Genomic DNA, 27783 nt, shown 5'->3' with positions numbered 1-27783 from the left:
TCTGTGTAATTCATTTAAAGAATACAGGGTCTCTCTTCAGGTATTTCTCTGTTTTCTGATGTTCATCCTCGTCTCTGTGTTCTTTTCTCTGCCAGCCCCCGTAAGAGTGGGCTCTCAGTCTAGGCTCCGAGTCGGTGCTGTTTTCTCACGCCCAGACAGCAGCGTTCACGGCGGAAGGCAGCCTTGCGCTCCAGTGCATTAGACATGGTGCCAGCGCGCTGTGACGGGGTCTGGTGCATCAGCACCGGGGTGACGCTCCATCCGTCTCCCTTATCGCCCCGACGAAGGCCCGTTATCAGTCTGCACTCGTTTATTGATCCCTATTTCAATTTCCCCGTGCAGGGATATGATCACACGGAGGGAGCGGTGAAATTCCAAAGATAAAGCAGGTGCATGCCTCATGCTCAAAAATGGAGGGGAAATTGCCCCTCAACGCCGGGATTTATGGGACGACATTGAATGTGTGAAGTGAAAATTATGGGGCCAAGGAGAGTCATGGCAAATTTGAAATGGCAGCAAAAAGAAACACGAAACATGCTGAGTTGTTGCCGTCTGGTCAGTCAGAGCTGCGTGGAGACTGAAAAGGAATTCTCAGTCTAAAAAAAGAGCATGTTGCCTGTTTGTGTACACCGTGCTGATTTAGGCGAAATCTGGTCCCGGCCAGGTCGCTGCGGATGTTAACTAAGCGTACGCAGTGTGGACAGGAGTCTCGGGAATCCATCTCCGGTAAGGTGTGCCGCCTGTTTGGTATGCGCTTCCACGTCTGGTTGTCAAATTGGCGCTGGCCAGTAATTTGAGGAGACGGCCCCACGACGGAACGTTACGCCATCTTTATCTCGCAGGAGGCGGCTGCTGCCTGATGGGGAAAATGGAGGGCGATTACTCTGATCAACACAGTCATTAACTCTGCTACATGTTTTGCTTTCTGCTTGAGCGGCGCAGCAACAGACTGTGACTGTGTGTCTCCCTGTCACTGCTGGAACAGGACTGCTCGTCTCCCTGGGCCTGCAGTCAGACGGCAGCGCGGGTAGTTAGCGGCTCCTTCTGGAAGCAAGCCTGGCGGTTGTCTGGTGAGAAGTTATCAGCAACCATCCGTTCCTCCAGTGGCATGGTCAGCTCTGATCCTACACGGGTGTGAGCAGGGGTGATGAACAGAGCTCTGGACCTGCATGCAAGACAGATGACAAGAGCTGTTGATAAGTGGCAATCTGAATGCCTCCTTGCCAGCCCCCATCATTTAGGGCCGTTTTACCGCATTTTTAACATCATGACTGCATCAGAGATGGTTAATGCCAGCCATGTTTCTGTCAGATGCTTATTGTTGCCACATGAAGTTGCTTATATAAGCTTGACACTCGCGGTTCAAGGGCACTCGTCAGTGAATTAGCTCCGTTTTGTTGATGGCACCCCGGTGAAGCGCAGAGCTGAGGGATGCGGAGCGCGTGTCCACGGTCGGCGTGATTGAAGGGTACAGACCGCAGGGCGCTTGGTGAACCCTCGCTGAAGAGCCCAGCGTGTGGCTGTCAGCTCTCTCGCTGCACAGCAACCCAGCTCTCCCCGGGAACGGCTGGCCAACACAGATTGGATAATGGCAAATTTAATTTTCAGCAGCGCTCTTCGGGAAGGGGGTTGGTGGTGTGGTGGTGTGAGAAGGTCGTCCTTCCCAAACACTCAATCTCTCACACACACACACACACACACACACACACACACACACACACACACACACACACACACACACACACACACACACACACACACACACATATCTTCCTCATGTCTGGCTTTTAGTGTGGTTTATTCTAGCTGTAGTTTTCAAAGTCTCTCTCATATGTCTGTATTCACAACATACACAGGTGCGATGGTGTGGAATATCTGGTGCAGAACCAAGTTCCTGAGCAGCTGGTAGCTTTACTCTGTCCAGAAGAACAGGGTCTCTGAAATGTTTGCTTTTTGTCTTTAAAAAAAATTGTATGGACATAAAAATGAAAGACACAATTGAACTTAATGACAAGGTGCATGAACACTAACAACATTCAGGCAAGAATTACCTTTATTTTAGCCAGAAGAGGTGTCTGTTATCTAAACACTCATTTATGGTGTGAAATCTGAAAACAAATCAATTTTTTTCACTTGGCCCAATCAATATGAAGGGAAGAAGAAAGTCTCAGTGGTTGCGCGCTTATAAATTGACAACATTTTCCATGTCTCCTTGCACCAACACACACAGACAGACAGACAGACAGACAGACAGACACAGACACACACACACACACAAAAAAAAAAATGTATATGACACTTTAAGAGACCTGTTCAAAATTACTGTTAAATTGCTTTCAGTTATTGCGAGCTAGCCACCCTGCCTGCTTTTATAACTTTTTTCCACACACGCGCACACATCCCCACAGCCATACATGCACACAAAGGCGTGCACACACCTCTTATAAGCAGCGTATCAGGCTGGCGTTGGGCTGTTCCTCTACGCTCTGGCTGACAGCAGGGCTGCGCTGGGTGGAAGAGCCGAGATAAGCATGACCAAATGGCAGGTGACTGTGTGCAGGTGTGCTGATAATGCCCAGACCATATCGGGCCTGTTGATTCCCCCTCCGTGCTCTCTGTGTGCTTCAGAGGGACCGTCGCCGCTGGCCCGCACTGTCCACTGGACTCGGCCCCTCCCACCGCTTATCAGGCCGTCTGCATTGGCCTGATACTCAACGCAGGTCCCGTCCGGCCTAATCCCGCCATCGCGCCGCCTCAGATCAATTTCCCTGTCTCAGGAGCCCCGCACGCTCCATTGTGTTTTAAGAAGAGAGCTCCGGGATTAAGAAGAGATTAGGATTCGGATGGCAGCGATCGGGCACGTGTTGTTTTTTGTCTGTATGAATGAAAGTTTCTGTTGCTCTCCCCCTGCGATGTGTTTCTCCATACAGGGTCTGAGGCGACGTGTATTGTCACTAGTTAAGTTTTTGAAGTTTTTAATTGAGTTTGGAGGGTGGGGAACAACTCCATCGCACTTCTTATGAAATCGTTGGAGCTCAGCCTCCTCCAGCAGCTCTGAGCGCTTCTCTGAAACTAAATTAGGTGTGTGCAAGCTAGCTGTGCTCTGCTTTCTGCCATTAAGTAAGGAATGATTTTCGAAAAAGTGTTTTGAAAGGAAGGAGCAAAGGGAAAAAAAGGGAAAAAGCCATTTCATTTAGTTAATTCCTACTAGTACTGCAGTCGCACAGAGAAGCCCGCACACTAGCTGTAAACGCTCCTGCTTAAATTGCATTTAGTGCACAAGTTCATATCTCAGTATTTTGACAACAAACCGCCATCTTCGTCCTGCCCACAGCGTTGGATATCCTCCTGTCATGGCTGCTGTGTGTGTGTATGTGTGTGCGCCATGGATTTTGGGGCTAAGGCAGCACTGTGATTGCTGTCCCAACTCTGTGTGTGTGTGTATCTGTGTGCACGCACACATGCTGATGTGGGTCACAGCGTGTGATGGGTGTTCTGGGGCTAACAGGTGATGTGATTACTGTCCCCGCAATATGTGTGTGGGTGGGTGGGTGCATTGGGGTCAGGGAGTTGGGGGTTCTGGGGCTAACAGGCGATGTGATTACTGTCCCCGCAGTGCGTGTGTGGTCGGGGGAGTTCCAGGGTTCTATGTTTAACCCTTCTTGCAGCGTGTGTGTGTGTGTGTGTGGCGGGGGTCAGGGGTGCTGTGGCTAACGCAGTGCTGTGATTACCCTCCTTGCAGTGCTCCCCACGCTGAGGAGCTGCGACGCCTCTGTCCTACCGGCCCCCAACCGCTCTGTGGCAGACGTGGAGGAGCTGGCAGCCAGCTATGAGCGCAAGCTCATCGAGGTGAGTGCTGCTTCACACCGCTGCACCCCCTAGTGCCCTGCTCATCCCAGGTGTTATGATAGAAATGGGCATATTATGAAACTCTGTTTTTGTTTTATATGGATACTATGAAAGTAATGGTTGTTTATTGTCCTCACCTTGGCATTACAGCAGGAAGTCTCCTAATATCGGCATTTTAGTTTGGTCACACCTTTCGGCTGCTGGTTGGGTGATCGTTGAAAAGGTCCTCATCACTGAAAGAGCAGTGGACCTTGAAAACTGGCTACATTAAAGATACTCCATTTCCTCCAGTAATACTTGAGTACAGGATGTCTGAGGTTGTCTGAGTGCGTATGTGCAGTACTGTCGTCTCCTCAGGTGTTCAGTGATTGGCTGGTCTGCATGACTGTTTATAGGTATATATTTACAGCAATTGACAGATGCTCTTACCCAGAGCAGCTTGCATATTAATCAGTATGACAGTGTGTGTGTGTGTGTGTGTGTGTGTGTGTGTGGCCTGGGGAACCCATGATCTAGGTGTTCCTAGCACCTTGCTCTACCTAGTGAGCAGGCTGCGATCATATACATCACACACACATGCTTGAACACACACATAGTTGTCTGTCTTTAGCAGGGCGGGCGAGTGTGGGTCTGCTCTGGAGGCCGCGGGAGTGAGTGTGAGCTGTGCTTGGAGCATGCCTGCCTGGATCTGAAACGCGTAGATCAGTCCTGCTCAGTCCTGTTGAGTCCTGCACAGTCACCACTCCATTGCACTCAGTCCCGCCCAGTCCCGCCCAGTCCAGCCCTCCCCCCCATGCTCTTTCCGCTGAAGCAGACCGATTCGTTTCGATCTGCCGCGCTTGCTACCCAGGCAGGCATTGTTCTCCTTTTGGGCTTATTTATGTTTAAAACCCAGTCAGGTTGGACTAAGCCCTCCATTCTGGCCCAAAACCTTGGATGATGAGCTGCGGCTTTGGATCAGACAAGTCGTCACCTCTGTTAAACTCTTTTGTAGCCAACTTCATTAAGTTTGTGAATAATGGAGAGGTGAGTAGCAGACGTGCTGATTTCTGGAGAGCGGCTCCGCATGGGTGTGTGATGACACTTCACCCATTCACCTGGCCTCGTTTGTCTGGCTCACGCTGGGAGCACCTTGGCAGCCCGAGCCATATCCGACCCATCCCGAGTGGCCGTTCGGGGGGTATTATCCAGTGGCGAGCGTCTGCGTGTGGTGTGCGGTGATTATTGTGTGTCTTTTGACATGTACTGATGTTTGAGCTATAGCTATAGGAATCCTGAATTGCGCCATTTATACCCATATACGACAAGGGTAATTACGAGCTCATCGTAAGTGGGATATAGTGTTTTGCCTAATGAAGACTGGTGATGAACTAATCAGATGAGGAATTTTAAGGCGATGTGTCGGAGTGGCGTGTGCATTAGTAGGAGATACGTAGGGGGCTGAATTAAGGGAGATTACGTTTCCAGCATCTCATTTCCTCTCTTCTTTTTCTTCCCTCTGTCTCCTCCCGTCTGTCTGGCTCCTCCCGTCTGTCTGGCTCCTCCCATCTGTCTGGCTCCTTCCGTCTGTCTGGCTCCTCCCGTCTCTCTCTGTTGTGGTGTCTCTGTCACTTCCTCTTCTTGCTCCACACCTACTGCATTTTTCTCTTCTTATTGGGAACTTCTCAGCCAGCCACTAAACTCCCTCTGTCTGAGAGAATGTGCCGGAGTACACACTGAGACACACACACACGCACACACACACACACACACACACACACACACACACACACACACGCGCGCTCTGTCCTCCCTCTGCTGCCAGTGTAGGTCTGTTTGTGTTTGCTAAGCCTGTCGTCTCCATTCGCGCTTCAAACTTGTTTCACATCCAATTACGCACGTTAGAGCGGCGTCAGGCCACACTGCCCCCATTTTGCCGTCCAGGAGTGCTGCTTCAGCTCTCTCACGCCCCCCAGCCTGTCTGCCATTCTCAAGCCCACTGTAGCCCAGTTATCAGCATCAGAGAGCTCTCCCCCACCCCAGCAACGCGAGCTGCCGTTGGGACGTTTTCGTGGCGATTCGCCTTATGACGTGGTACTGGCTCGCCGACTGCCTGACCAGAGGCGAGCGGGCTGCTTAAAGAACCCCGCCCAGGCCTCATCGCACTCCCGTCCGAACAAACAGCGCCTCCAGTGCTCGCCGTCCGGCCCCTACGCACCGTCAGTCCTCCACCCTGGAGCTACCGCGAGGTGAAGCGGACGACGAGCCGTCGAGCCCACGCGACGTGCATATCATGTCGTAAACAGGATCAGCTTGGAACGAAGCCTGCGCGTAGTCGCCATCCCGCGCAGATGTGTCGGGCTTTGCTGGGCTCGGCTAATTGTGGAAGACGTTTAGTGTGGTAGCTTTAGTGTGGTTTAACGCTGCTGGCAGGCCGTTATTAGAAGGAGAGCCCAGAGGGAGCTGCGGTCTCAGGCACCTTCGCTACTGCAGGCCAGTAATGAGCCTTGATGGGCTGAGTGGCGTGAACCTGACGGCCGTTTTGGAAAATTGGAGGCATTTGCAGTACACAGCCAAGCTCTGAAAATACACCCTTACTTCCTGGTGTCCAGAGAAATGGCAAAGTGATTAGGGTTCACTCTCTCTCTCTCTCTCTTTCTCTCTCTCCTCCCCCCCCCCAATTCTCCTGCGCTCTCTCTCTCTGACACACACACACTGTAAAATTAATTGGGCTCCTTCACGCTAATAATTAATTCCCATTTTTTAATGCCCTATTTGACAAGTGGGGTACCCAATATATAATTGCATTGATTGAGAGTTTTTGAGGTGTGTGTGTGTGTGTGTGTGTGGTGAGTGTTGGCGATGACTACTCTTGTATGCCTGTGCTATTCCTGACTGGGAGCCTGGCTGCCTTACAATGGGCTGCTTACAAATGTAAAAGGTGAAATATTTGCAACAATTTCTTTCCGTTTCTAGAACTGCAGTCATTTAGGAGGATCATGCTGGGCTCCCTTCCTGAAAGCACAAACACACACACACACACACACACACACACACACACACACACACACAGGTTCTCCATCTCAACTTCCCTTTACCAGCATCACCACTTCACCTGCTGGAGCAAATTTAAAGTAGTTTTAGGTGGATTGGCTGTTTTTCATAATTGTGTCTTCAAAGCTCTGTAGCACCAGTATGCTTCTTGAGCGGAAGAGGTTGGGGGTATTGGGGGGGGGGGGGGGGGGGGGCTTGTTGAAATCCCTCTTAACTTGTCAAAAAGGCTGAAGGAGAAGAGAAACTTGCAAACACATTTTTATGCTGTGAATAGCAGTGCCTAAAAGCTGTTTAAAATATGATTCTTTGAGTTCTTCAAATATTAAAGAGATAACGCTAAGAGCTGATTAGCTGTAATCATTACTAAAACTGTGTTAGCAGTAGTGTTTTGGTGCTTTTGTAAAGGTTTACAGTCATTTTGGGTATTTTGGTTCCTCTACTGTTGATCTCCAGTCAGTTTCATTCATGTCAGTTAAATGCCATGCAGTGGCCTTACTGGTTCACCAGATGTTTAACCAAACTTGCTGACCCAACCTGGCAGTTCCCGAAATAAGTATCTGCCACTGCCAAACCATGTCCTCAAACTTGAGTCCCCGTGTCATTATGGGTTTTGGAGAGCGATTTTGACTCTCGGTGCAGTGGGCACCTGACTTTCACACTGATCGTTCCACATTATGGTGTAGCGTATAAAAAAATAAAAAAAAAGCCTGTCTACAGGACGGGGAGCCGGTAATCGGAACAAACGTGTCAGAATTGACATAATCCGTCTGCCAGGCGAGGTTCTGCCTGCACAAATGCGTGCTGACGTGTGATTTCCATAAGCAAATGAGCGGCGTTCCTGGCTGGCAGGCTGCGGCTCCGTCTCCTCCGTGTCCGTCACTTATATGCAGCGACAGCTGATGAGCGGGCTCGCGACGGAGGAAGCTGCTCTAACGAGCAGCATCTTGTCCTCCTCCTGCCAGAGCGGCACACCTGCGCGAGGTACGCCAGCTCGCTCACACGCGCCATGTCCGGGGGTTTGGGGGGAGTGGGGGGGGGGGGGTGAACGTCAGTAGCTGCGCTTCCTCTCTGGTGGTTGGCATGGAACCGTTGATTCGACGTATTTTTAACGACTTATTTGTTTATTTAGTTTTTTTGTTTTTTTTTGCATGTGTGAGGATAATGAGATGTGCAGATTTGAGCAGATCTGGGGTGTGTGTGCGCACGTGCGTGTGTGTGTGTGTGTTGCAGGTGGCCGAGATGCATGGCGAGCTGATCGAGTTTAACGAGAGGCTGTATCGGTCACTCATGGCTAAAGACATCCTGATTGGCCAGATGAGACAGGAGCTCATCGACCTGCGAGGGCCAGTAAGTGTGCGCTCATACACATTCCCACACACACGGACACTCGCAGGCATTCACATAGGTGCTTATACACTACAGAGCAGTGAGATCTGTCCTTCCACACCTAGGGAATCAGTGAGATCTCTCTTCTCATTTCTACAGTGCAAGCACTCTCTGCTCAGACTTCTGTCTCCCTCCATAGGTTTGCCATCCCTTCAATCAATAACTCTCTCAGTCTCTTAACACAGCCCTGCTTTCTATTCCTAGTGCTTCCTCCTGGATTGGCTCTGTCACAGCATGGAGTTTTTCTCTCTGTGATCCCCACGCGTGCGCTCTCTCTCTTTCTGTCTGTCTGTCTGTCTTTCTCTCTCACTCACTCACTCACTCACTCACTCACACGTGCTCTCATTCATTCACTCATTCATTCACTCACTCTCTCTTTCTTATTCATTCAGTTATTCATTCACTCACTCAGTCACCACGGCTGGGTTCTGATTCTGCTGTCAGTAAGGGCAGGTGATGCACTGGAGACACACCCTAGCGCAATGTACTGGGGCCACACACACACACACACACACACACACACACACACACACACACACACACACACACACACACACACACACACACACACACACACACACACACACACACACACACACACACACACACACACACAAAAAACCATTGCTTTATGCCATGAATGATTTAAGGGGTGAGGGATTAGTGTAGCAGATAACTGTATTAGCTATTGAACTTCTCTTTTTTCCATCATAATATGGCTTTTTCAGTAGTATGCAGTAATCATCTGTTATAGGGTTGCTGGAATATAGAACATTTCTGGGCTTCAGTGTTTGTAGAATAACACGAGGAGAAGGAGAGGAGTAGAGGAAGAGGAGTCCTATAATCTCATTGCCACTGACAGACTCTTCCTCATCAGTCAGGTGGCTGACACTAACAAAACACTTGCATTTTGAAGGTCTTCAGAAAAATATTAAAGGCTCCCAATAAGAATGTGTGCTGTTCTCTGACATGTGAACTACTAACAGTGCATCCCAAACAAATTCTCACGCAGTTTTCTCAAAATCTTTTGCTTTCCATTTGCAAAGGTGCCCGGGGACCTGAGCCAGACCTCTGATGATCCCAGCCTGTCCGACTTTGAGATGTAAGTTGCTCCGGGTTTATTCTCAGGAGTGTCTGTCTGTTGGAATGGAAACTGGCAGGACGTAGGACGAGAGAGACCTTGCTGCCTTGGAAGTTGCCGTCCAATAGGGCACTTGCATCTCAGTAACTTGGAGTGAATAGTCTAAGAATAGAGAAGTAAATTACAGGGAGACGTTGAATGCTCTTGCTTTCTGAGAAACATTGCTGTAAACATCCAAGTGCCAAGTTTTAACCTTTGAAATGTAAAGGGGTATTATTTCTTTGTCTATCGTTCATTGATTAAGGAAAGAAAAGTGTAGCTCGGTTCAGACAATGCTTGGAACTATATTAATGACTCCTGCCTTTCATAAAGACCATTGATGAACTTATTGGACATGAAATTCATTTTTGAAAAATCGCTTCGCTGCAACGATTTCATTCCTGCTGCTCTTAATCCATAGCAACCGTGATGTGAGTCTGTGCTGCTTAATGGCAAAATAGCCAACAGTCCGAGGAAGAAAAAGCAAAAACATTTGGGCGACGAAACCCTTTGGGATGGCTTTTTACTGCGTGGGGAACTAAAATCACTCGTCTTAAATCTGCAATGAAGTTGTTGGCTGTTCATACAGCTGTAACGAATGACTCCATCCTTCTGCTTCAGTTCGCAACTGTATAAATTACATTATGAAAACATCAGACGTTTCTAACAGAAGTGTCTGTGTTTGTTGGGGTGAAGTAATTGAGGAACAGTATCGCCGGGCTGTGCTCCAGTTGGCTACCTCTGAACAATATCCTCCCTGCTTCTCCCCAGAGCTCAGCGGGCTCTCATCAACGTGTGGATTCCTTCCGTGTTCCTCCAAGGTCGTGCCGCCAACGCCTACCACGTGTACCAGGTAGCGTGTACCTTTCCACACGCACCCGCTTTCTGCATGCTGGCCCACAACCTACCTCTCCTCTCATTACACAGAAATACACCCCCACCCCTGCCACACACGCACCCCTGCCTTTCAGGTGTGTCGTACGCGTTGAACAGCCTGGGCCACGCGCACCCTCGCATACTTTAAGCTTAGCTGGTCCTGTGCCACAGCCTTCGGCTTCCCTCGTGGAGTGCTGAGTGGATAGAGTGTGTGCCAGTCCCGCCAGTCTCCCTCCACTTAGACACGCCCTAGAAGTGCACAGCCACAACAACGTCTGCGCTGGAAGCGCCTTGCCTTCTTCAGGGTAGAGACACCCCAATCTGACATTGGAGAACTACTATAATCGACTGGTGATCGCCTTCCGTTAGCTCCCTCGTTGCCTGCATGCATTTTCACCAGACTTGCAACATGATGAGCAGAACATCTGCATGCTCTGTGCCTGCGCAAAAGAAAAGAACTGTTCCGTGCTGGGAGGTGAGGTAGTCTGTGTTTAGTAATATCAAAAGGAAACCGCTGCTTCCTGAAGAGGCAGGCTTCTTGGAACGATTAGGCTGAGTTGGGAGCGACTTGCGTCTTTTTGTGAGCTCCTTCCTTCCATAAAATTGCATATGGTAATGACAAATTTTCCACCTGTGCTCTACAACAAAACTACTTTCCATGTAGCAAAATATATTAGCTTAGCAAAGTGCCTTGGTAGATAAAGCCACAATGTGGCAAAAAAAAACCTTATGCAGTTTATATTATTATATTATGTCTATATTATCTCATTTCACGATAAATGTAGACTGAACAGCCAATCAGGGAACTCTCTCCTGGCCGATTGTCTGTTCTGATTGAACATGCACAAAACAGTCACTCAAAACAGCGCCAACTCAAAACAGCACCAACAAGGACCTGCTAGAGCCAACAGTGTGGAACACACCTCACCGAGCACGGAGGACAGTCAGCGATGCCCTCCGATGGCCTGGCGCCATCTGATGGCAGATCGCTGGGTCAGTGTGTCCCCTAGTCTTAAACCACATCACAGGCTGATGCACACATCCAGGCACAGATAGCTTCGACAGTCTAAGGCTTCTGTTCAACCAGCAATTTTTCAGTATTGGTTAACTGCTAAGAGAATTGATTTTTATCCTCTCCAAACACCACACACCACACACACACACACACACACACACACACACACACAGAGACAGGCACACACACACACACACACAGAGACAGGCACAAACTTCCGGATTGCTCTCCTGAGTCTGATCTTGCAGTCAAACCCTATAGAAACAAGTCTGCTCTTTGCACAGTGCATGGTTGGTGGCTTACATTTTCCATCATTTTGGATTTAACCCAGTTATTCCTTCCGCTCCCATTTCTTTGGGGGCTGATGATTGCAGGAAGGCTGAGTCCCACGCAAGCACTTGCTGTATGACTATGTTCCTAGATCTAGGAACATAGATATATTTAATTTTTCACTGACACCATTACTGAGTATCACCCATATGTGGTCTGCACTGAGAACACTGGATGTTGCCTCCATCAGGCTGGGCCTAAACCCTTTTCCCAAGTCAAAGCAAAGGGGATTGTTTCATGCAGCACATGTCAAAACAGGCACAAACCAAGCAGGAGGGCTGCAGATTCGTTCCTAAACTCTGCGATGCCCCCCAACCCCTTCTCTTTAGCCTCTGAACTGCAATCCAGCACAGGGCAAAGCTGGAGGGTCTGTGGTGTGTGGCTCTATGCCATTAGAGTTATTTTACCAGAGCGGCTCACTGATACAGAGAGAGGGAGGGGGGGTCAGAGGGACAGACAGTGCGAGGGAGAGATTGAGGGAGTGTTCGTGTGTGTGTTCGTATGTGTGTGTGTGTGTGTGTGTGAGAGTGTGTGTGTGTGCGTGTGTGTGTGTGTGCGACAGAAAGAAAGTTACAACAGTGTGCCAGGCAGACTTATGGCAGGCATTTCCAGTAGCACATTATAGGACATTAGCGCTACTGCTGAAAATCTTTTGATCATTTTGGTCTGGCACAGTTCTTTAGGTTCCTTTGGTTAATGCTCTGTTTGACTTGTATTTGTTGAAATCGTTCCAGTGATTCCATTAGCCAGTGGGGACTGGCTGACTGATTATACAAAACCTAGCAGGAGTAGCCCTGCATTTTTTGACTCAAACCATCAGTTAATTAATAAGCCCTTTGTACATTTAAATGGGGATGTGTGAGCAGTCCCCTAAGACCAGGTCTGGAACACTGGTATATTGACTGTAGGACCAGGTCTGGTATCTTGACTGTAGGACCAGGTCTGGAACACTGGTATGTTGACTGTAGGACCAGGTCTGGTCTATTGACTGTAGGACCAGGTCAGGAACACTGGTATATTGACTGTAGGACCAGGTCTGGTATCTTGACTGTAGGACCAGGTCTGAAACACTGGTATGTTGACTGTAGGACCAGATCTGGTATCTTGACTGTAGGACCAGGTCTGGAACACTGGTATGTTGACTGTAGGACCAGATCTGGTATCTTGACTGTAGGACCAGGTCTGGAACACTGGTATCTTGACTGTAGGACCAGATCTGGTATCTTGACTGTAGGACCAGGTCTGGAACACTGGTATCTTGACTGTAGGACCAGGTCTGGAACACTGGTATCTTGACTGTAGGACCAGGTCTGGAACACTGGTATATTGACTCTAGGACCAGGTCTGGTATATTGACTGTAGGACCAGGTCTGGAACACTGGTATGTTGACTCTAGGACCAGGTCTGGTCTATTGACTGTAGGACCAGGTCTGGAACACTGGTATCTTGACTGTAGGACCAGGTCTGGAACACTGGTATCTTGACTGTAGGACCAGGTCTGGAACACTGGTATATTGACTGTAGGACCAGGTCTGGTATCTTGACTGTAGGACCAGGTCTGGAACACTGGTATGTTGACTGTAGGACCAGATCTGGTATCTTGACTGTAGGACCAGGTCTGGAACACTGGTATCTTGACTGTAGGACCAGGTCTGGAACACTGGTATATTGACTGTAGGACCAGGTCTGGTATCTTGACTGTAGGACCAGGTCTGGAACACTGTTATGTTGACTGTAGGACCAGATCTGGTATCTTGACTGTAGGACCAGGTCTGGAACACTGGTATAGTGACTCTAGGACCAGGTCTGGAACACTGGTATCTTGACTGTAGGACCAGGTCTGGAACACTGGTATCTTGACTGTAGGACCAGGTCTGGTATGTTGACTGTAGGACCAGGTCTGGTATCTTGACTGTAGGACCAGGTCTGGAACACTGGTATCTTGACTGTAGGACCAGGTCTGGAACACTGGTATATTGACTGTAGGACCAGGTCTGGTATTTTGACTGTAGGACCAGGTCTGGTATATTGACTATAGGTCTTTGCACCCTTTTTGTATGATCTTCAATGAATTCATTCCCTCTGACAACAAGAATTAAATACCTCCCCCATACCCCAACTTCCCCCATAAACTTTTTTTACTGGACGTTCAGATGATTGAAAGTTCTGTTTCAGTTCTGTTCACCTGTTTCATCTTTCTTTTTGGAGTGTTCTTTTCTTTCTTCTCCAATGCTTCTAGCTCACTTGCTAGCACTTGCTGAGCTTTTTATTCTTTGGCAAGTCCTTTTTTGTTCTTTGGGACGTCTTTGATGTACATCTGCCACCAGGATCCTTTCTTATTGAATAGATAAGGTTGCAGACACACAACCACTTTTCTCTTTGCACAGTTGCTTTGTTCGTGGTATGTGGAGAGATGGACAGCTGGGTATAAGAAATGCCTCGTTCATGGTCTCTGGAGTGACTTGGATATCCGGATGGTAGCTGATCTGCCCCTCCACACCTGTGCCGTTGCACTGGCTGGCTGGGACATTTCAAGTGTCGCCCAGTAATCTCCTGTCTGTCTGGGTATTGACGGGCCTGGAGCACTACCCACACACGAGAATAGCAGCATTAATGGCAACTATCTGGCTTTACAAGCAGTCTCAATAACCTGGGCTTTTTGCCTTTCTAAGATCGTGCCACTGACAACTGATGCCCTGGCTCTGCTCACTGAGGCTACTGCTATACAAGATGTTGTGCTTTTTTATTTATTTATTTTTTATTATGTATATCTTGCTCATGATGTGGCTTTCGCCAAAGAACTGTTGTCCCTTGACCATACATGCGGCACAATTGCACTCTGGCGAGCTGTGAGGGCAATTTACTAAGGGTCACAGCACCACCTCTTCCTTGGAGTGCTGTGCAGTTTGCCATTGTAGCTTGCAATGTGTCCTTACTAGCTTCTGTGGGTTGGTAGACACAGGCTGCTGTGTCAAGAGGCCGTTTGGAACCTTGGTTCATGTCTGGTCCTCCCTCAAGACAACGAAGGCGAGGGCACGATGTACTCACTTTTGTAGTCATGTGCCTCATGAGAACCTTGGCTGGAGACTGCAAGCTCTCTTCAGGGAGGCCGGGAGACCCCATGGTGGACCACCAGATTTCGCTCCAGTTTCAGGCTCCACTGAAAAAGGGCGAATCCATGTGGAAATTGAGTTTTTTCCATGGGGGAGAATTCCCCATGTAGAAATTTTGCTTGCTGAAAAAATACCCAAGTGGCTTGGGATGCCTGTAGAAAGAGCGTAAGTGATCTTCAATAATATTGCCGCCTCTTTGTCTTGCTGTGAAAAATTTCCCTCCTTCCCTTTCTTGTCACATAATGAAAAAATATAACAGCTGCTGCAAAACCAATTGCTTGGGCTTATAGGATTTTGCCAGAAAAGGGTTATTAAAAAAAGAGGGTGTAATGACTGCATCAGAGAAAACACTTGTGTTAATACTCCACCACAGAGGCTTGTGTCCATGTGCTTGTGTGCTGCGTATCTGCCAGCTGAGATGCCAGAGTGTGATTCCCCCCTGAAGCTGGTGTGAGAAAAAGAATCCTTCTTGGTGTTAATAGTGTCAGCCTACCGCTACAAAACGTCCTCTGTTGTTGTGGGGATGGGCATAGATTTATTATGGGATGTCAAAGTCATTCAGGTGCTGGAGCTCCCATCGGTAAACATGCCACCCAGGACCGGTTGGCTTGTCCCAAATCATTCCAGTACTGCCGTTATTGGCTTATCGCCTTGCACTGTCAGTGGCCTAAAAGCTGCATTGTGAAAGGATCCGTTTCTGCATCTGCAAAAGGGTCCACGCTGCCTGTTGGTGGAGCGATTGTTGTATAAACAAGCACCGCTACCCCGTGGGCCAGGCCGGGGTCTCTCACCCCTGTTCAGGAAGGGGCTGCCAAACAGGGGGCGGGTTTTTTGTGCGCCTCCGCCGAAACTTCGGGGGACCGTCTGTAGCTCCACCCACCAGTGTATGGGAACAGGATCAGGCTGAGCAGAGAGTTTTCTAGCCCGCATTCTATCTACGGCGTTCCGAACGCGCCAAGCTGTTTTAAATGAGTTATTCCTTTCGACCAGCAGTGCAGCTGAGCCTGACGTCTCTCCAAGCTCAGCAAACTTCTGGCTTCATCTCTCTTTTTTTTTCATCAGGCTAATGAGATTTGATAACTCTTGATTTTCCTTCTTTTCTCAAACCTTTTATTTGAATTCCGAACGCTTCCCATTTTTTATGATTAGTGTGGCTAGGCGGAAATTGTGTGTGTTTATTAATGTGTGTATCTGCATTGAGGGCAGGGGGAGATATGAATATGAAGCTCTGCTCTGCGTACTCTCCCTAGTTATTGTATAAGTTTATCCTTAATTTCTGTATTGGTGTCATTAAGTATGCACATATAAAGCCACATCTATTAAATTTATATAAATCTGTATAAATATGGGTAGCTGCATAATTCATATCATCATCTCTGGAGAGGACACTAGCAGTTATTGCAGAGCCTTTAATATCGATGTCAATCCATCCCTTCACTTGTTACTTGCGTTCACTTGACACAGTGAAAGCATATTATTTTGTTCAGAACACGGAAACCACCACCGCCAATAAAACTTGGACACTCAAGGACAGGTAAAGGCTTACGGAGACATGAGACAGGACATGGGACGATAATAAAAAACAATTAAGTGGAGCTGGAAGGATGAGGGAGAGGAGGGCTCAAATTGGCAGAATCCAAACAGGATTTCTTTAAGATTGGGGGTCATTTCTTTAAGATGTGGGTAATCTTGGGAGAGGGTAGGCCAGTTCAGCTAGCCGTGGCTGAGTCGACAGTGTTGCAGCATAGTAGACAAAGAGGGAGCAGACAACTTTAATTAGAGAAGTGGGAAGAGGTGAGAACTGTAGACGCAGAGCCTACATGAACAAGGAGTCAAGGGTTAGGCCAAGCTGAAGCATGCATATGTGTTTTGGCGGATGTTATTCTGATTATGGGATAATGATGCACACGATTATGTTGGTGGTGATTACGATGATAATGAGAGTCACGATGATGCTATAATGACCGTTATTGCAGTCATATCATCTCTGGGTTATTATTAATCGCAAGGCACTTTGCCCATGAGCGTTTAAAATTGCCCACCGGCTATTTTGCTATTACGCTTGCTGGAACTTTTGATTGAAGTCTTGCACAGGCAGCGATTGTTGATAAATAGGTCATTATTAAAGACCTTCAGCTGATTAGAACGATCATAAATTGTAAGTATTTATGACACTAAACTTACATTCATGCCACTCACCTTACTCTGTTTCACCCCAAAGAGGCTTTTTAAAAATACATACATTTATATGTTTGAATGCAAATCTTTCATGTCATTATAAAGTGAGCAGGCTTGAAGTGGTTAGTTATCCTCTTTTCGCTCTCTGGAAAGGGACAGTGAGGGCGCACGCGCGCGTGTATGAGTGTGTGAGTGTGTTTAACCTCTTAAGCTGGTGCTGGTTACAAAGCTGAGCTGATCTCCTGTTCATCCTCATTACGGTTGTGGAGGAGCCTGCTCTCACCGCTCATTCATATGGATGAGAGCTACACCTCCTGAGCACCAGAAACCCACTGACACCTGGGCTGGCTTAGGAGGAGGCAACTGCAACGTATTCTTTGTCTCCTCTCTGCTCTTCTCTCTTCTCTTCTCCTCGCTCTTCTCCTCTCTCCTCTCCTCTCTTCTCCTCTCCTCCCTTCTCCTCTCTCCTCTCCTCCCTTCTCCTCTCTCCTCTCCTCTCTTCTCCTCCCTTCTCCTCTCTCCTCTCTCCTCTCCTCCCTTCTCCTCTCTCCTCTCCTCTCTTCTCCTCCCTTCTCCTCTCTCCTCTCTCCTCTCCTCCCTTCTCCTCTCTCCTCTTCTCTCTTCTCCTCGCTCTTCTCTCCTCTCCTCTCTTCTCCTCCCTTCTCCTCTCTCCTCTCTTCTCCTCTCTCCTCTCCTCTCTTCTCCTCCCTTCTCCTCTCTCCTCTCTTCTCTCCTCTCTTCTCCTCTTCTCTCTTCTCGTCTCCTCTCCATGTTACTGCTTTGGAAAAATGGTTCAAGTGGTCATTTTGCATGTGAGGTGCACAGGCAGGAAACATGCTCCTCCTTATCTCAGATGAAGTGTACACGTTCAGGCATCAACACACACGCATGGAACTGTGTGCTTGGAGGGATGTGTATCTCAAAATATTATATATATATATATATATATATATATATATATATATATATATATATATATATGTATATATGAATGATACCTGTGAAGTGCTGAGCAGTCCGTCAGGTTACACACGCTGCTGTTTTCAAGAGCTAAGAAACTCCTCGCTGCATGTCTTAGAATAGCTGAAATCAGACGCTGTTCTTTCTGTGTAACAGGAGGGTGAAAACACGATGGCAAACCTGTGATGAGGGCCTGTTGTGTAACTCTCTAAATGATTCAAGCTTTTATAACTCCAGTAATGCAAACGAGTGCAAAGTCCTCGGCATCAGACCTTGCTCTCCCCGCAGAGTGCGGGCTGTGAAAGGCCGTTTTCAGCACACAGAGTGGACCAATCAGTGCCTGGCATGCCGCGGGTCAAGGCTCAATGCTGCCGTAGACCATGCTTGGCATGCTTCTTGCATGTCTGCCTTCTCCAGGGCCAGCGCAAGCTCTTAGGGTTCCATCTCTGCGTGGTTACCGAGAGATGTGCGCTTCCTGTATGTTACCCTCTCGTGCTTGGCCTCTTTGGGGTCTGGAAATTTCGTGGCTAGGCTCCCATTCTTGAAAATATCACTTGGAGATGGCTCTTTATTGTGGAGCTGTTATTGAGAAGGGCAGGTAAGACCGGTGATTCAGTAAAACCGGTATTTGTTTCATGATTGGTATGTTCAATAAATAAACATCAGTGCATATGAAAAGGAGGTAGTAGTTTACCTTCCGAATGCGAGTGTCTGTATGAGCCATCTAAATAAATGTGAACATTTCACTCCCACACCTTGTGCCCATGCTGAGCTCCCTGGGACGCTGATATGGATGATGCTGTGTGTGGTTATTCCTGTTTTTCTTTTCTTCCTCTCTGACCTCTTCCTCCTGTTGGCTGAGGCCCCCAGTGGCCCACTACCTCTGCACCGCCGCCTTGGTGGAGCCCTTGTGCGGATTGTCCCGCCCCGCGTGCTGTGGGCACTCTGGGAGGCAGCTCGGAACACCCATCGGGCCCTCGGGAGCCGTGCCAAGCTGCCCCCACCCCCGACCCGCTGGCTCCCCCCACACCCACTGGGCCTCCGCCCATGCCCTCCTGGCTGGGTTCTGCGCTGGCCTAGTCGCCGGGTCATCCGTGGGTAGTGTGCTGGTTGGCAGTCTCCTGCTCCTCTTCCTCTTTCTTTCTTTTTGTCTCTGTTGCAAAGGTGTTTGGGCTTTTGTAAGCAGCAACACCGCAGTGGGCCAGTGATGCCACTTTTTTGCCAGTGTGTTCTGGAACAGGGCGGATAGGGCCAGGCTGTCATGTTTTGAGCGTTGGATTATCATTGGTCCTTTAACCCCGGCATGCCCTGCGAGCTGGACGGTGGTAGCGCTCCACTGCACTGCTGCCATGGTGCCTTTGACATGGCGGGGTGTGTGTGTGTGTGTGTGTGTGTGTGTGAGACATTGTCCATGCGCTCCTCCATGCACACCCATGCGAGCACTTACCTTCATATTCTAGCCCATATAACCCATATCATTTCGATTTCTCTCAGCAACAAAATGTCATTTGGAGCGCACGGTTGCGCTCACGCAAGTTCTCACCTGAGACTTCCGGTGCTCTGCTCACAGGTGACAGATGCTGCTGCTCAATACTTCTAATTAAGGACTCCCTCCTCACTCCTTAATGCTCATTTATCTATCCTTCTCGCTCCCTCCTTCCCTTCCCCCTTCTTCTGTCTTTCTCCTCTATCCTTTCCCACTCTCTCTATCTCTCTCACATTATCTATCTGATTCAATCTTCTTCTTTCTCTCTCTCTCTCTCTCCACATACTCTCCCGACAGTTTTCCAAATGAATTCTATTTTCTGCGTAATTTGGCAAATGTTGCGTCTCTGTAGATTTGGTCGAGGAGAACGTGAACTTGGGTGAGTGTCAAATTATAAGGCTCTGTTCCATGGAGCTTCTGTCGTCGCTTTTGCCTGTAAAGTCTGGATTGTAGACTCAGTGTAATTAGGCTATATAGGTGAGTGTAACTCTGTAAGGTCCACTTTCGCTGCCAGGTCATCTATTCAGTTTCAGACAGGCAGCCCATTGACTGCACAAAAGAATCTGTGTGGACTGGACACAGGCCAACTAGAGGACAGTTTCCACTAGGATCTTGGCCAGAAGAGGCACCTGTTAAGAAAGCAACTGATCACGACCAAAACCAGGTTTCTTCAACGACTTTGATATTCTGCTTTAGCGTTTATCGCTCTGAACTGAGACACCCTGAGAATTAGAGCACCGGGAATTAATCTGGCGTATTTAAAACAGCTCACCACACTGAGCTTTCTGTACGATCCTGTCACGCCATCCCTCCGTGCTGAGCCAGTCATTTCCCCACTGACAGCTCCAGCTCTGCCTTGTGGCTCAGCATGGTGGTTAGGGGTGTGTGTGTGCGTGTGTGCGTGTGTGCGTGTGTGCGTGTGTGTGTGTGTGTTTGTGTGTGTGTGTGTGTGTGTGTCATGTCCCTTTAGATAGCTGTTGGCTCCCTGGAGAGGGGAGAAAGAGGCCTCTCAGTTTGGTGTCTGCGGAGATATAAGGGGTCAGAGCACAGCTTTTACCACAGCTGGACTCTGCCAATTAGACATGCTGCCAAGGCGCATTTCAAACCCAGCACTTTCCAGCCAGCACCAGCAGGGCCCACCACCCTTACTATCTCAACATACAAAATCAAGAGCAATTTGTTTTTGTGTGTGTGTGTGTGTGTGTGTGTGTGTGTGTGTGCGTGCGTGCGTGCGTGCGTGCGTGCATGCAGGCATATGCGGCCATGTGTCCGTGAGTGTGTTTGTGTGTGTGTTTGTGCACGCATGGTAATCTCTGCAAAATGTCTCACTTCTCTTGCTCCCCCAGTGAGAAAGACTTCCTCTTTCAATAAGAATATAATGAGATATTGTAAATGCCTTCATGGTTGGACAAAATATTAGCATCCTCCCCCAGGCTGACATTTTCTTTTAGTATGAATCATTCACTGTGGCTGCTCTTTTCTCTCCCGTTATTGTTTCTTAAATAAACGAACACACGTGTTGCCGCAGCCTCCAACACGCTGAAGGATGCTTTAAGGTTCCTCCACAGCCGTGTTGCGTGTGAAAAGAAGAGCAAATCTGTGTTCCTGACACAAATGCACGTCACTTAACAAGCACATGCGATTTACATGCCCACATGTGCTTCATGAATATGGATATTTTATCAAAGGTTGTTGTTTTTGGGGTTTTTTTTAATCAAAGGGTTTTGATTTTGTTGGATTTGGTATGTCTATTATGACATTTGACAAGAAGTACAGCCTTTCCCCTGGAGTCTTTAATTAATTGGACTCATTCCAGTACTTTATAATGTTTTGGAACACATAAAATGATGTTGTTTATATCAACACTGAGTTGATTTTTGGTCCTCCTCAGTCAAATTTTGTTAGATATATATTTAAAAAAAACAATTAATTTGCAATTACTGCAGGGAAATGATTGGCTCTGTAGAGGATGATCTGTTTCCATAAATATGTATGCTGTTTAGACTCACTCAATGGGATTATGTTAGCGTTAATGCACCATGAGTTTGTCGGTTTCTTCTCTAGCTGAGAGAGTGTATCAGGCTGTTTGTTATAGCTGTGACACTATCTGAAAAGATTCTTCTTATCAGGTCTGATTATACTTTAGGAAAAAAAAAACATAAGCTTCAAGAGACTTTTCTGTGATTTGTTCTACAAAATCAGTCTGACGCTGAATGACTAATTAGGTGTTTCTTCACAGAATTTGAAAAATGTTTCAACTAAGTTAAACTTTTTCTGCATTCATGAAACACTTCAAACCAAGTCGGGCAAAACAGAACCCAATACATGAAAGTAAAGGATTTGTGTATTTGCTGTGGTTGAATATTAGTGTTTTTGTAGCTTTGATCAGGAAACACAGTTTTACTGATGTTTTAGCGCTCACGGCTTCAGACATAAACTTTCAAAGGTCTTAACGTGGGTGTTGTGACCCATTATTAGTCATCAGACATAAAGCGGACTTAACCAACTGGCCACTAAAAGAGACATACGATGCAATATATTCCTGCCCAGTTACACACAGGTAGAAGCTGCTTCCTTCAGGGGCTTATCTGGCAGTGAGGGCCAGACAGACCTGACCAGGGTGTACTGTTTTGCAAAGCTTGGAGCAAAGGCCCGCTTACACACACACACACACACACACACACACACACAGACAGAGCATGAACTTTCCACAGTACTTAATGCAGATTAATTGCGACACAAATAATGTGCAATGCAAGAGTAAACATAAAACATGAATGAATTGGTAAAAAAAAAAAAAATCAATACCGCATTATGAAAGTCTCCTAAGTAGATCAGATGTCCTACTTTCCAAACTGGGGCTGACACACTAGCCACAGTTTCCCATTGCTCTTCAAATTCCTTCATGGACTGGATCGGCCTGCTTTTTGTAGCTGGTGAATACCAGTAATTCAGACATTTGGGTGGACACTGTAAGTGGTCAGGCGTCTTGTGCCTTGGTCAGTCCACATCACTGCTGTCCAAGTGCACTATGACTCCATGACTCTGTTAGTGAGATCTGGGGTTGCATGCTGAGACGTGCACCGCCTCAGCTGTCTCCTGCCCTCAGGTGCCCTCTTGCTTAGGGCCACGGACGCTGCATCTGAAGGGTGATTACCAGTCTGACACGGGTACTCCATTGAAGCCTGGGCATCAGCCCCCTGACGCATCCGAGAAGGGGAATAAGATCATTTCTTTTATTTCCTCTCTTCATTAGCATGTAACTAAACTTTCACCACTGGCCTTAGGACATTATGCTACTGGCTCTCTCTGCATCTCAGAATCGCACAGTCTCTTTAGCATGCACGCACGTGCACACACGAACACACAATCTGCTGCTCTGCATGCCTGGTGGAAAGAAAGGTGTGTGACCTTGCTGCGATCGGAGAGCCTGCTCAGGTCATTTAAGGGTGCCTGCTGGGACTTTTGAGGAGAGGAAAGAGGCAGGTGTGAAAATAACATCGACGTCGCCCTTTGACCCCTCCTTCACGTCTTGTAATTGGCCGAGTTACATGCTTTCCCACACTCCCTTGGGTCTGCGTGACCCGCATTTTCAGGAGTGCCCTGCAAAAGGCAAAAAAGAAATAGCCGTACATAAACAAAAAGGGTTCTGTTGTCGTTTAGAGGCCACGGATGATCTGTGAGACGCTGATATATGTGCGGCGTGTGTCTCCTTTAGTTGTATATCAGGATCATGGACAACGAGTGGAACGTTTACCGGCGCTATGCTGAGTTCCGAGCGCTGCACTATCAGCTGCGGGCGCAGTTCCCCCAGGTCGACACCTTCAACTTCCCTCCCAAAAAAGCCATCGGAAACAAGGTGAGAGCAGCCCTCGCACATTTATTGCCCTCCCTCCCTCCCTTTCTCTCTCTCTCTCTTTCCCTCCCTCTCTCTCTCTCTCCCTCGCTCTCTCTCTCTCTCTTTCTCTCTTCCCCCCTCTCTCTCTCCCTCTCCCTCCCTCTCTCTCTCTCTCTCTCTCTCTCCCTCTCTCTCTCCCCCTCCATCTCTCTCTCTCTCTCCCTCTCCCTCCCTCTCTCTCTCTCTCTCTCTCTCTCTCTCTCTCTCTCCCTCTCCCTCCCTCTCTCTCTCTCCCTCTCCCTCCCTCTCTCTCTCTCCCTCCCTCTCTCTCTCTCTCCCTTTCTCCTTCTCCCTCCCTCTCTTTCTCTCTCCCCCTCTCTCTCTCTCTTTCTCTCTCCCCCTCCCTCTCTCTCTCTCTCTCTCTTTCTCTCTCTCTCTCTCTCCCCCTCCCTCTCTCGCTCTCTCCCTCCCTCTCTCTCTCTCTCTCCCCCTCCCTCTCTCTCTCCCTCCCTCTCTCTCTCTCTCTCTCTCTCTCCCCCGCCCTCTCTCTCCCCCTCCATCTCTCTCTCTCTCTCCCTCTCCCTCCCTCTCTCTCTCTCTCTCTCTCTCCCTCTCCCTCCCTCTCTCTCTCTCCCTCTCCCTCCCTCTCTCCCTCTCTCTCTCCCTTCCCTCTCTCTCCCTCTCCCTCCCTCTCTCTCCCTCCCTCTCTCTCTCACTCCCTCTCTCCCCCTCCCTCTCTCCCTCCCGCTCTCTCTCCCCCTCCCTCCCTCTCTCTCTCCCTCAACCTCTCCCTCCCCCTCCCTCTCTCTCCCCCTCCCTCTCTCTCTCCTTCTCCCTCTCTCTCTCTCCCTCCCTCTCTCTCTCCCTCAACCTCTCCCTCCCTCTCTCCCTCTTTCTCTCTCTCTCTCTCTCCCTCCCTCTCTCTCTCTCTCCCTTTCTCCTTCTCCCTCCCTCTCTTTCTCTCTCCCCCTCTCTCTCTCTTTCTCTCTCCCCCTCCCTCTCTCTCTCTCTCTCTTTCTCTCTCTCTCTCTCCCCCTCCCTCTCTCGCTCTCTCCCTCCCTCTCTCTCTCTCTCTCTCCCCCTCCCTCTCTCTCTCCCTCCCTCTCTCTCTCTCTCTCTCTCTCCCCTGCCCTCTCTCTCTCCCTCTCTCTCTCTCTCTCTCTCCCTCCCTCTCCCTCCTTCCCCCCTGCCATTAACACTCAGGTCTTCAGGCACCACCCGGAGCCCTTCCCCCTGGGTTAGCACCTCTGTAGCCCTGATTCTAGCATGTTCTGCAAGTATGCCAAGTATGTGTGTATGATATATGAAATCTCCCTGAAGGTGAGAGGACTGCGTCAGCATGTTCAGCTGTAGCCTTTCCCTCACATCAGAGCTTGCCTGCTAGTGTGAACATAGAGTATGTATGTGTGTCAGAATGTAGCTGAGAAAAATGCTGTGTGGGGTTGGATGTCAGAATGAAAAGTGCCATTTTGAGCACGGGCTTCAGAGCACACTGGCGAAAGAAGCTCCACTGACCTTTTGAAATCACTAGTTTCACTCATCTTTCAGCACTTTCAACACAAAGCACTTGGGCCACTAATGGCCAGATCAGTGTCTTAAAGTTTGATATGCACTGATCTTTGCTGACTATTCTGTCTGACCTTCTCCTGTCTGCTCCAGACTCTTCCCGTTTTTCGTCTGCGACAGGCCCCTGTATCTACCTGCCGCGTAGAGTGTACAGGGTCAGTGGATTACTTTGGCAGAGGTAACCCATGGCCACACCTGGCTCTCTGCCCTGCAGCCTATCAGAGTCGTCAGTCGACCATGGCTCAGTTGTGGCAACAGGTGGTGACTGACTCGTGACACCGTGCGTCTTCTCCCACTGCCTGGGACTTCTGAGCCATTGCCAGGCCCTCACAGGTGGGCATCTTGGGCACAACAGAAAAGTGTTTAAAAACCCTGTCGTCAGGAGATTGCAAATTTGATCCTCTGTGATTCCGCAGCTATCCGAGAGAGCAAATTGGCAGCGTGGCATATTGCAGCGACACTAGCCAATCATGGGCATCTGTGAAACTCATGCTAAAGCATCAGAAGGGGATGGATGGCACTGTCCTCTAATGTTACTCTGCTCCCTGAAATTCAAAACGATGCAGAGATTGGCTGCATGTGGCTTGGAGAACGCATGTGACCATCCCCTGATATGACTTAATTAGGCACTAAGAAAAATTGGGGGGAAAGTCCAAAAAAACAATATACAACCCCCCCGTTTTTGTTTTTTTGGTTCAAAAAAACAAAAAACAGGTGGACTTCTCTGAGCATGAACAAATGGCATGTGGAAGAGTCCATTCACCACATCCCAGCAACAGCCAATCAGAGGGTTGGCCATTCAAAAACATGTGGTCAACCTGTGGGCGGTTTTTAACTTGGAAAATTTTTATAAAGCAGTTTTCCAATTACCAAAAAATATTTTGGCACTGTGAAATTTACTGGCAGTCTGCCTAGAAGAGGTGTTTTTGCTCACTGACGTATTGAGTCCCATTGATGGAGCATACATATGTGAGGAATCAAGCTAGCCACGTCTCAGTCTAGTTAATGTTAGCTAGCAGACAGTGAGTGACAGCCAAAGCAAATAGATGTGTATGTGATACCCGTGTGTGTGTGCTGTGGTTGTAGGTGGTTACATGTGTGTGTGCTGTGGTTGCAAATTAGCTCACCTGTGCGTCCTTTTGGGGTAATTGGTCAACCACTTTTACTTTACTTAGTTCGGTCTGATGTTAGCTAGCTAGCACCAAGTGACGCGCATGTCATCTGCTGATTTTCTTCACGAGTCAATGAAAGAAATACAGTTGTGCGACAAATACTGGACAGCCACTTGTGCTCCAGCCAAACTAGGTTTGTCTCTAGTCTTGTTTGATTTGCACTGGGCTCCATTTCACGAGGGTCAGGAGTTTGGTGCGGACGTCTGTGCGGCGTGCCTGAGCCAGCCCGTGGGTTTGTCATTCTGAGAGCCAGGGGTCTCGTGCTGGGAGGGAACACAAAGGCCTCCTCTGTTCTCGGGCCTTTGCCACAGCGCCGCCGCTAACCGCCTGCCTCCAAAGTGTTGGCAGGAACTTGGACATGCAAATCCAGCTAGCGTGTAGAAGCCCTCGGGGCTCTGTTAGAACAAGAAAGTCGGGGGAGGGGGAGAGAGGCAGACCAGGGGAGAGAGTGAGACAGAGAGACACTCTTTACCGTGTAATGAGCACAGTGGTGGAGGTTTGATGCCGACAGTGTTTTCTCTCCTCCCCGGTGGTTATCGGCGAGGCCGCTGAGATCAGCCGTCATGCTGCTATTAATCCTGTTGTTGTCCCCTGCGAACGTACTTCGTAGGTGCTCCTCGGTGGCGGTGTGTAAAGTGCGACTTAGCCTGCCTCCCCTCCAGGTAACCCAGCGTAATGGACATGCCTCTTCTCATATCAGGGCCGCTGCTCTTACTGAGGCACTTTAAACGGGGGAGAATTTTTGTATTATCAGTCAAAGTCCATCTTCAGGCTTAGTCCTGACTGGCTCCTAAAGAATAGAAAATTATTCTAAATTACAAATGTACACAATTATTATTATAGAAAATTGATTTATATATACGTGTGTGTATAAAAATCATTAATAATTAATTATAGATACTATGTATTGTATAATTTTTTTCTTATTATTGTAATACATTTTTCCACGAGTCTTTCTAGATACTCAGGGACAAATTACAGGTAAAGGATGAGTGAAAGAAAAAGAATTCACACGCGCACGCAATCTCAAAAAAGGGCAGATGCGACTAAGAGCTGTGGGTCCACGAGTAGAAGGTGAACAGATGAGTTTTGAGATTATGTTTAAACTGGTCAAGCAAATTCAAAAATAATTTATGTTCATGAGAGAGTCTCGCAGATAAAGTGGCATGTGGCCAAAAGCCCGAGATCAAACTGACGATGAACGGAAAGCAGGAGAGATGAGAAGACCAGCAGAGGAAGAATGCAAGGCTCGGGGGGGTGTAGACCAGGAGGTCCGAAAGGTAAGTGGGGCCAGTTTGTGAAGAGCCTGAGGGTGAGACGTCGTAATCCGGGACTTTACAGTGAGCCGGCGCGGATTTTGTAGAACGTGGGTGATGTGGTCATGGTACGGGGAGGGAGAGCGATGATCCAAGCAGCAGAGTAACTTGGAGGAATACCAGAGAGGATGGAATTGCAATAGTCATAACCTCATGCTAGCATAAATAGATTAGTGTCAAGGATACTATCAGGTTAAAGCCCTGTTAGAGAAGATTTAGTGCAGCAAGAAGGAAACAATATGTTTTTTAAATTAAATTGTTTTAAGTGCATATTTAAGTGCTTAGTGCTGAGGTGAGTTTTCCGTCTTCGTTTGATGACAGCCAGGGGAAACTCGTTCCATCATTTGGGTGCCAAGACATAGAAGAGACCTCCTTGCATGTGTTCCTTGTGTCTTGAGGAAAAGAGGTTCAGTCTGGAGCCTGGAAGGTAACATGCTCCACAACGGGATCTGCTGAGTGCCTTTAGGCAGGTGGGAACTGGTTCTTTTTGGCTTTGGAGGCGAGTGTCAGTGTTTGATGTTTGACATGAGCCACTGCAGGAAGTT

The 27783-nt window shown here is 48.3% G+C and overlaps 1 protein-coding gene across 2 annotated transcripts in view; it reads left to right on the top strand.

Annotated features, from left to right (window-relative positions):
• The window catches only part of snx29 (sorting nexin 29), a 66733-nt gene that overhangs the window by 29326 nt on the left and 9624 nt on the right, over positions 1–27783 (top strand). Inside the window, exons 15-19 of one of the 2 annotated variants that reach the window (XM_027006018.2) lie at positions 3743–3849; positions 8113–8229; positions 9315–9370; positions 10160–10241; positions 23065–23205. In XM_027006018.2, the coding sequence (XP_026861819.2) occupies positions 3743–3849; positions 8113–8229; positions 9315–9370; positions 10160–10241; positions 23065–23205 (503 nt within the window). The remainder of the gene's footprint in view (positions 1–3742; positions 3850–8112; positions 8230–9314; positions 9371–10159; positions 10242–23064; positions 23206–27783) is intronic. The other variant, XM_027006019.2, reaches the window with a different exon arrangement.

The sequence above is a fragment of the Electrophorus electricus genome, chromosome 14 (genome assembly GCF_013358815.1).
Source record: "Electrophorus electricus isolate fEleEle1 chromosome 14, fEleEle1.pri, whole genome shotgun sequence".
NCBI classification, from domain to species: Eukaryota; Metazoa; Chordata; class Actinopteri; order Gymnotiformes; family Gymnotidae; genus Electrophorus; species Electrophorus electricus.
The sequence above is the reverse complement of the archived record's forward strand: the minus strand, read 5'-3'. Positions and strand labels throughout refer to the sequence as shown.